Source organism: Hippocampus comes, unplaced genomic scaffold (genome assembly GCF_001891065.2).
Source record: "Hippocampus comes isolate QL1 unplaced genomic scaffold, H_comes_QL1_v1.1 scaffold49, whole genome shotgun sequence".
NCBI classification, from domain to species: domain Eukaryota; kingdom Metazoa; phylum Chordata; class Actinopteri; order Syngnathiformes; family Syngnathidae; genus Hippocampus; species Hippocampus comes.
Genome location: NW_017804830.1, coordinates 197,806 through 207,026, shown reverse-complemented (window position 1 = coordinate 207,026; position 9,221 = coordinate 197,806). Strand labels below are relative to the sequence as shown.

The following is a 9,221-nucleotide window of genomic DNA, read 5'->3' as shown; positions in this document are numbered from 1 at the left end:
TCCAGCGTTGGATCTTTTTATTGTTTATTTACAAACAACAACAAGCTGCTTGGGGGGGGGGGCGGCTGCTGCGGTGTTGCTCACACTCGGGACGGGTACAACATCTGAGGAAAAAAAAAAAAAAAAAAAAAAGACATCAGATGTCACCAAGCTTGGATGAAAATACACACGTGAATAAGACAGAAGGAGAGAGGAAGTAGCCGTCTGACAAAACATTTTCTTTTTACTTCCACCAATCTGGATCACAGCGAGTGGAAGAAAAAAAAAATCTAACTTTGCAACCTCATGCTCATTCGAGCCTCACTCAGATATGAATGGACACGGACGCACGTGAACGTGGCTGACTTCTAACGTGCGCGTGTGTGTGAGAGACGAAAATCTGAAGTGATTTAGTGGGCAAAGCGGGCCAGTGCAATTTTACGAGGCCGTGCTTTCTCTCACCCAGTGAGCAAATGGCCACATGAGTTGCCATCCCCACAAGTCACACTCTCACCCACCCCCACCCCAAGTTGACAGCGATTCACCCGAGTGTGGCGATGTGGTCGTACCACTCGTATGCGATGTCCGATGGCTTTGGCAGGGAGGTTGCTGGTGAACTTTGCCCTCACCATCCCACTGTTGCCGTGGGCACGCATCACCTTGCCCCAAATCACACGCGTCTTGTTGGGCTTGCCGCCAGGCGTCACCGTGTTCCTGACACACACACACACACACACACACGTTAGTGCATGCCAAGCACAAAAGAATACAAAGGAATGTGAATGCCTTTCTGTGACTCTCCCAGTCCCTCCGTGCAAGCAGCTAACGAGGCCGCGCCTGCTCTGAAATGGCCATACTGTCACTCACGACGACGGTGATGCTTATGACCTCAACCGAGCGCCAAGTTCGTCAGATAATTTTCCTTTTGCGATGCGTTTGTGTACTTGAAAATGGAAAAATGTCTTGGGACTGGAGAGCACTGTTCTTGGGTTAAATGACTGCTTGGCTGTTTTTGGAATGAAGGCAGCAAAAAAATAACAAAAGGAGATATTTTGCTACAGGTGTCACAAGAAAGAGACTGGAAGAGTAACACAGAGAGGCACCGCCTGCTGTGGGCAACTTTTGGGCAGTGTTACATGCAGCAAGGAAGGAAGGAGTCTTACTTCTTGGCCTTGTAGACATAAGCGCATCGTTTGCCCAGGTAGAAGTCAACCTCGTTGCGGCTGTAGCAGCCTTCCAGCTTGAGCAGCGCCGTGTGCTCGCGCTGGTTGCGCAGGCCGCGCTTGTAGCCCGTAAAGATGGCCTTGCTCCACAGCCTGCAAACGCCACACGCAGGCACACGCCATCAAAAGGCTAGCTCGGTCCTGTCGATAGTCAAGTTGGATCGCTGAAGTAATCTGACTAGTCGGCCTTATGTTTCGTTCTTTCTTCACGCATTTAAGGCAGAGCAGAGGGGCATGATAGGACGTCACGTCGGATTTCTTCAAGGTTACGCGGTTGCCACCTAGTGTTCAGATAGAGTAACTATAGTTGAAACCCAAACGTTACTTGAAACACCGTTATTTTCCTTTGACATTTTGTTACGGAAATTAATGACGAAATGAATAATGGCATGCTCATTCTCCATCAGGATTGGCAACCCCTTGAAACCCAAATGACATTTCATTCCATTTGGTTTCATCGTAATTGGACCACAAGGCGAGTCGCGATTACCTTTGTGCTTAATCCATATTGGCCTTTGCAAACAGATGCTTTGACTTGGGCAAAATAGCATTTGCCGCGAGTTCCTGACATGTTATGGACCAATGCGGTAACCGAATCCTCATTTTTTGGGTGCATTTTCCGCAAAGTCTATTTGAAACAATGTCCTCTTTTTGAATAGTAAAGTGACAGAAATTTAACAAATGTTCTTTGGTTTAATCTCATTCAACAATTAAATGAAAAAAAAAAGACAAGAATCAACTTTACCTTCCTGGCATCTTCGCTTTTCTTGACAGGAGAGTTCACCTGCGCATGCACGCGCGCACACACACACACACACACAAAAGATATGTAGCACCATTTTTAAGACATATTTCCACTGCACGATGTAACTATGATGATGTAAACAAACAAAACTGCCTCTAAAAATCCCCTCCATGTACACGTTCCATGAGTTGTCAACTTTTAACTTTGGTCGAGTGTAAATCTTATTTCGGCAAAGGTTACCGTTTACCGGCGTCAGCATGTGATCAAGCTGCCGGCAATAGCCCTGCGTTTCTTCCGTTTAGTAGTACTGACTGTATCGATGTGGGAACACTTATCTGTGTCGCTTTGAACCCCAGTAGAAGGCTCTACGCTGTCCCGAACCGCTGAACCATGTGAAATCAGACTTGTGGAGCGGAACACACGAAAGCTGCAAAGCTAACAAGCTAACGTTCCACATGACAAGCGGGCGGTCGTCAGGCCAAAAGCCACTTTGAGCCTCCGAGATCGGTCAAAAGCTCACGAGAGCAGCCGGTCGAAGGTAGCCCCAGCTAGCATTTGCCAGCAGAATCCATGCTCAATCTAGGCCATCATAAAGCCCCCAAAAAGCTAAATCCGCACACGAGGCAAAGTTGCGACGACGACGAGTCGGGAGCACAAATTAGTCACGTTTGCCCAAGACTTTTCGACATTTTCCCAAGCGACTACGGCTTCTTACCTGCTCCGCTAGCGGAAATATGGCGAAAAAGACTGCGCGAAAAGAATGCTGGGAAACTATTGCCAACATAGGTGGCCGCGGAGCGCCTGCTCACAAAAAAACCAAACATATGTTTCAAATACATGCGAAACTTTATCTCAACAGTCAGCTTTTGTTGGTTTTAATGTTTATTTTTACTATTACACTCGGAAGCAAGCGCCCCACCACCACTGTGACTTTGATACAAAGATTTACACCCGTTGTCTTTATTACCCGCATCGTTCTATCACCTCAATTACAATTGGGAGTAAATAAAACATGTATGAATGCATTTTAAACATATATTTTTGGTCCAAGTCATCGAAAAAACGACTCAAAATAAAGGAATGAGTAAAATAATCGTTAGCCGCATCCTTAATTGACACCCACCGTGTGAACTACCTAAGTCTGTCTTCTCATTTTCATGACATTTCTTTGTGATGGTGTAAATTATTTGGATGGCTCGTGGCTTTAAAGAGTTTGGTGTAGGTTGTAAATAATCATATACAAGGATATTCCAATATTTATTTTTAACAGCAAGAGACAAATAAGTGAAAAGGTGTCCAACACTTTCGCATTCAAAAAAAAAAAAAAAAGTGGAATTTTCCTGGAAGTTCGACCGTTGCCGCGGTAACCAACTCTTCTCTTACACACTTCGTATGGAGCCTGCGAGAATTACATACCTAGTTTGCAACACGTAAAACGTCACCAGGGGAGGTGTAGGCAGAAAGGCCGCGTCATCTTTATATACACATCTACACACGCTTTGTATTTACACAATACATTTGTACACAAAAAGGCAGACGGCGCAGCCTCATCCATCAAATGTCCCGCAACGCAACAAGGGGCCCGACGCGATCACGCGACCGACAAGCGAGGCTGTGATCTGCGCCCCCGGGCGTTGGTACAAGCGAAGAAGATGAGAAACAAACAAGGTGCAAAATGAGACACAAAAAAATGTGACAGGGACAAAAAAACGAAACAAAAAAATCCGACACATCCGCATCTTTACAATAGCATAAGTTAGCATTGCACGTGTTGAGCTAGCGCGATCTCACTTCGCCAGCCAATCGCACAAATTCAGATACATTTCAATGTTATTGTTTTAGTCCGATTCAGTCCACGTTTTCGCAATAAATTGCACTCGCTGAGACTAACAATTTACTACGAACAAAATAGCTACGTTCATCGCACAGATGACTACGTGCCAATCAAGAAGACATATGTAACACCAAAATGTCAGTTCCTTGGCTAACTGTTTTCCCCACGCTAGTTGCTAACATACAGAAACGTATTGCTGGCAAACAAAAAGAAAAACATTCACGATCAATTTATAACATGGTAAATTTCACGTTTGAATGTGACTAATTTCATGGCAAAATGTCATGTTTCAAGTGAAGATATTTTTTTTCACGCCTTAAGTTTCACACGAAAACACCCTACCACATTTTTCCCATGATAAGTTATCCCTTGTCAGGTTATAATGCGAAACCGATCATGTTTTGACGGCCAGGCTACTGGCAGGCCGAGTCGGCTTTTTTTGGTCTTAAAAATAGTTACCAGCTAAGTAACTATGCTGCTCTTGTAAAATACCGCATATAAAATAAAACAAAATAAATAAGAGTAAGTGTTTAAAAAAAAAAGACATCTGAGGGCTCCACCAGTGACTTGGACTGAAAGAAACTGCTTTTTGGCGGGCGAAGGTCAAGTCAAACTTAAAACGTGGCAGCAATACGCTTCGGTACTAAAAAGCAAACATGAAACATTTGTTTTGTCACTAGTGTTAGCACTGAATGAGGTCAGCGATTGTAGCGCGGGGTCATGTTATGTCGATCGTTTGACGTCACGCACACAAGCGTGTCAAGTCAAAACAAAAGAAAAGAAAAGGTAGACACGAAATTGTGCGACTTGCCGCTGGGCTGCGGTTGTGGTACGCTAACGCCAATGAGGGCATCGAGATGGCGGATCTTCACATGCGGACTACATGCCAGGGGAGGGGGTCGTCATCGCGGCGGTGGCGACGCCGTGTCTCGGAGGGGCCAAGTGGAGAAGCGCGCTGACGGTGGCGGCCACCTGGGGGAGCCCCTCTTCCTCCAGGATGTGAAGGGGAAGACACAAGTCACTCTGCACAGGCGCGTGCATGCACACACACGCGCGCGCGAGCGCGCACACAACAGGAGGGGAGGCCAAAAAGAAAAGATGGCAAAAAGATGGATCAACACAAGTGAAATGAGGCAAACGCAAACAAAAAAGACAACCAAGGATGGACGGGACGATGGGCTCAACCGGACGGACGCGCTGGTCACCGGTGCCGCTAATGAGGCGTTTCGCACAGCCTGGCCGAAAGATGCTCGGGACGAGCGCCCGCTCGTACCCCTGCCCGACGTTGTCGGTCATTCGCCAAGGCGTTGACGAAAGGAAGCAAGAGCGCAATTGTGATGCGGCACGGCCACGTGAGTCTGAGACCGAGGCGACCGTGTCTCAGCAGGCGGAACTTGGACCTCTTTCTTTCGTTCGTTCCAAATTTCAGTCTCATCAAATCAACATCGTCAAGTGTTGAAAAATGACATGTTGTAAAAAGAGCGGCTCGGGACGTCCACGCGGGAAATCCCCAACGCGCGGCGAGCGGTCGAGGGCCGAGCACTTATTCCACACCTCCGTGAGCTCAAAGTGGCCGGGACTTGGCGCAACTTGACATCAACAGGCGCCGGTTCGTCCCAATCGCGCGCTCGACACGCGGCTCAAAGGTACGGACCTCCGTACTCCTAAGAATGACGGCGGCGGTGACGCCAAAGCCTCCTTTCGGAAATGCGGCCGACCGTGGCGGCCGGTCCCATCGGGGCTTTCCTGCGGCAACGCTTTGAAAACAGCGGAGCGCAGAGGCGCTTCTGAGTGCCGAGGAAAAGGAAGGAGGGAGATGGGAGGACGAGACAAAAACAGCTTGTGAGCAGAAAAGATGCAAGTGAAGACGGACGGTCACATCATCATCATCAATAAGCCGCCGTCCTCCCGCTCTCGCTTCTCCCCCCCCGAGGGATCGCGCCGCGTCCTCGACTGGCCTGCTGAGCAATATCCTCCTGGATGGAGTGCCGACATTTCAGCGATGCAAACCTTCGTGGCCCAAGTCGCAAAAGGAAAAGCGCCAAAGGTCGGGACCGATTCCTGGCGCTTTCTATCTCCGCGGCCCACGGCCAGGGCACCGCAATTGCACAAACGCATACGAACGGCGCAATCCGAGTCAAGCGTTGACCTCGCAGTGGATTGATGCGGGACGGGAGGAGTGAGCCGATCTCTTTTGAGCCTCTCGTTGACATCCAAACTTAGCACGTCGCCGACGCGTGCGCATTTTGAGCATGACGTCTCTGATCCACTGCCGAAAGGACGAGTGGCTCAGCTTGCACGACTGCCCGCGTTTTATTGTGTTCGATTATCTTGTTCTTTTATGTTGACCGTTCTGTTTCAGCAGCAGCCGTTGCGAAAGCGCTCGACCAACAAAGATGTATCGAATCGGACAAGTACGTGATATGTCAACCGAGCGGAGCACTTTCCAAAATTCCAACGATTGAAATATTTGGTATATTTCAAGACTGAAATGAGGAAATGCTCTCTTAACGAATTGTGCATTCCCTGCTATCCCTTGGGCACCCTTGGCCCTCCATGCAGCTGTGGAGCGCCATCACCCTCATCCTCATCCTCATTCAGAGGGCAGCATTTGGCGACAGGCGCAGCGAGTTTTGTTACCTGAGCGACGCCCATCCTACGACACGCCTCCAGGAAGTTCTCCACGTTCCGCCGACATTTGGCCATGGTCAGTTTGGGCTGAGGGGACACGCAGCCACACGCGGGGCGGTTGGCAGAGCGAGCGGCGGGACGCCGGACGTAAGAGAGCGGCGCACTCACCACAGCGGGGGAGGGCACGTGTATGCTGGGGACCGATCGCGGCCGCACGTGGTTGGCCAGGTGACACAAGACCACGCCGTCCGTCAGCGCCGCCCCCAGGTCGCTCGGCAACGACACCTTCAGCCGGCCCTCGATATTCTGACAAACGCAAACCACGCGCATGTGATCAGTGACCGGCGACCGGTCCCGCGTCGGTCCGCCGGGGCAAAGCCACGTCCCGTCGCTTTCTTTCTTTTGGCGCTTTGCGTGACCGGCGCGGGTAGAATCGGGCGTTTTGCGGCTCCCCTCTTCAATGCATTTAAATTCAGCGTCGCGGAGACCCATCTCCGCGACGCGCCGGGTGCCAGGCAGGAAGGAGATCGACACATTTACGGTTAAAGCAGCCGCAAGATCTCCACTTGCAGATGGCGTCGGCGGCCGCGCACGCGACGACCGACCCCTTTGCGACCCCGATGGCGCATATACGGGCGTGCCACCCCCGAGGCGCGCTGCGCGCAGCGAGCGCCAACTCCGTCTGTCCGCCTGCGGCTCCATCAAATCCACTTCAATCGTGTTGCGCCACGAGCTCGAGCCGGTGTTACCGAGTCTAAAACCCGGTCGACTTTTTGTTCCCCGATAGCCAGACGCCGAAGGGCCGCAGCGCCCAGCGAGGTGCACCGAGGTCCCGAATGCGGTAGTCGAGTCTCGCCCCGCCACCAAACTCTCTCGGGCTCGTTTTCCTCACGGGCCGCTTTGGACCCCCGGGCCTTGACTTTGACACCGGCGGTCTAAGATAACGGAGCCCGACGCGTCCGCCCCGGACCGACGTACGCGAGCGCCCGATCCACCGTCTGCGCGACGTGTCTAAACAAACAATTAGGCGACCTTCCTGAGCTGCTCCACCAGTTGGGCGTCGTGTCCGAGCGCGGCGGACGTGGCTTCCTGCGGGTGCTGAGTGGAGGCGGGGGCGTCGCCTAGAGGACAAGCGCGCAAGTCACCTTCCCGTCACCGGCTCGCCACTTGCCCCAACCCCGAGGCGGCGCCCGCTCACCCCTCCTCTTTTCTTCGCGCTGGCTGAGGCGATACAGGAAGCTCTCCGGGCGCAAGCCGGCGCCGCGACAGGCAGCGGCGTCCCCCGAGCCGGGGTGAGCGGGACCGGCTGGAGATACAAAGCAGGCGCGGTCAACGCCAGCGGAGAAGGGCCGACAAAGGCTTCCCGCGGGCGGTCCCATCTTACCGCTTGGCGAAAGGCCGCCTCGCTCTTCGCCCTGTCGTCACAAGCGCGCACGTTAGCGTCGGCGGCAGGAAACGGAACAAGTTTTGCATCAGACAAGCGCTGCCGTTTGTGCACTTTTCTCACACACACACACACACACACCGGGTGGCCGCACTTCAGCGAAGAAAACACCAAGGAGCAATCTTCGGTCTTTGCAACTACTCGACAAAGAACGTCGCGGTTGAAGGCAGCGAGTTCGGAAAGCTCATCATCACCTCTGGCTGCCGCACTTGTCCCGTGGTCACTGGCGGGCGGGCGGGCTTACGTTCCAGATGCCGAGGCGGCATCTGCAAAGTGACCGTTTGCCGCATCGGTGCTCTCCCTTTTATGGGCTTCGCGAGGCCATTGTGGGTCGGAAACGCTCAGATATGTCCATTTTCAGCCGAGCCGAGATTGGCTTGACGCGTTGTCGGGCAGGCCGTCGGTTGCCGACTATTCAAGCGGATCGCTGTTCTGAATTTGATTTGGAAAATCATTTGTTTGTGCACGAAAAGGCAGCACACAACCGCTCGGGAGATGAGCACCTTCTCCCTCAGCTGCTCCGAGGGGGACAGCTGATCCAAAGTTTTCGATTTGCCTTTCTCCTCAGGCAAAAATAACGTCTATGCGCCGGCTGGAAAAGGGAACCCGAGCGAAGCCCTCCCCGCCTCGGGGCTCGGCCCGAAAATAATTCAGACGGAAATTGCGCAAATGGAACGTGGCGCGTGAGAGCACAAAGCAGTCAAAGGGCTCACTGCACTTTGGGGGGGATCATTTCACAAAGACGGCAAGCACTTGTCACCTTGCAAATTCACCGAATTCTTACCATGAAGAGGGCGGAGTCATCCGTGTGGGTGGAGCGTCGACAGGGGTAGATGTTCTACGTACACACGCGCACACACACAATTGACAGATCCACGCAGCCACACCCCCCCACAATGTGAGTGATGGATGATAAGGGGGCGGGACGTGAGGAGGGTGTGGGCGGGGCTACCTTGGCTTCCTGACCGGGCTTGTTTGGACTCTGCGGACAAAACACACGCGGGAAAACTGGTCAAGTTTCACAGCTTGGAAGCCCCCGTCACACCAAACAAAAGGCCGCTGCAAAATTCCTCTTCAAGCTCGGTTTCTTCGCCTGTTCACTCCTAGAAGGAGCAACCCATTTTTTCCTCTTACAAGCTTGCAAAGGGCAACTTTCAAAGTCGTCCCCCACCGCTCCCCACAACAAACAGTTTGTTCCGTGTCCAGACTCATCACCGGGGGAGAAAAAAAACTAAGGCGAACGATGAATGTTCCGTTTGAAAAATCTCCCGGAACGTCCCAGCCCCCGCGCCGCGCCGCGCCGCGCCGCGCCGCCGTACGAGTGGAAGCGTTTGTTTGCTGAGGGGGAGGGGATGCGCGCGATGG

General features: G+C 52.1%; 2 protein-coding genes across 3 annotated transcripts in view; both read right to left on the bottom strand.

The window, feature by feature from the left end:
• rpl35a (ribosomal protein L35a) lies at positions 1-2,745 on the bottom strand. The gene is made up of 5 exons (XM_019867907.1): positions 2,663-2,745; positions 1,948-1,986; positions 1,143-1,295; positions 549-693; positions 1-104 (listed from the first exon to the last, which is right to left on the bottom strand). Exons 2-5 carry the CDS (start codon positions 1,956-1,958, stop codon positions 81-83), a joined length of 333 nt encoding a protein of 110 aa, XP_019723466.1. The 5' UTR covers positions 1,959-1,986; positions 2,663-2,745; the 3' UTR covers positions 1-80.
• A 446-nt stretch (positions 2,746-3,191) lies between these two features.
• Positions 3,192-9,221, bottom strand: part of lrch3 (leucine-rich repeats and calponin homology (CH) domain containing 3) — a 15,335-nt gene continuing 9,305 nt past the window's right edge. The window contains exons 13-19 of one of the 2 annotated variants that reach the window (XM_019867864.1): positions 8,641-8,694; positions 7,797-7,827; positions 7,611-7,718; positions 7,445-7,533; positions 6,581-6,718; positions 6,422-6,499; positions 3,192-4,804 (exon numbers count right to left, since the gene is read on the bottom strand). In XM_019867864.1, the coding sequence (XP_019723423.1) occupies positions 4,661-4,804; positions 6,422-6,499; positions 6,581-6,718; positions 7,445-7,533; positions 7,611-7,718; positions 7,797-7,827; positions 8,641-8,694 (642 nt within the window). In that variant the 3' untranslated portion in view covers positions 3,192-4,660. The remainder of the gene's footprint in view (positions 4,805-6,421; positions 6,500-6,580; positions 6,719-7,444; positions 7,534-7,610; positions 7,719-7,796; positions 7,828-8,640; positions 8,695-9,221) is intronic. The other variant, XM_019867855.1, reaches the window with a different exon arrangement.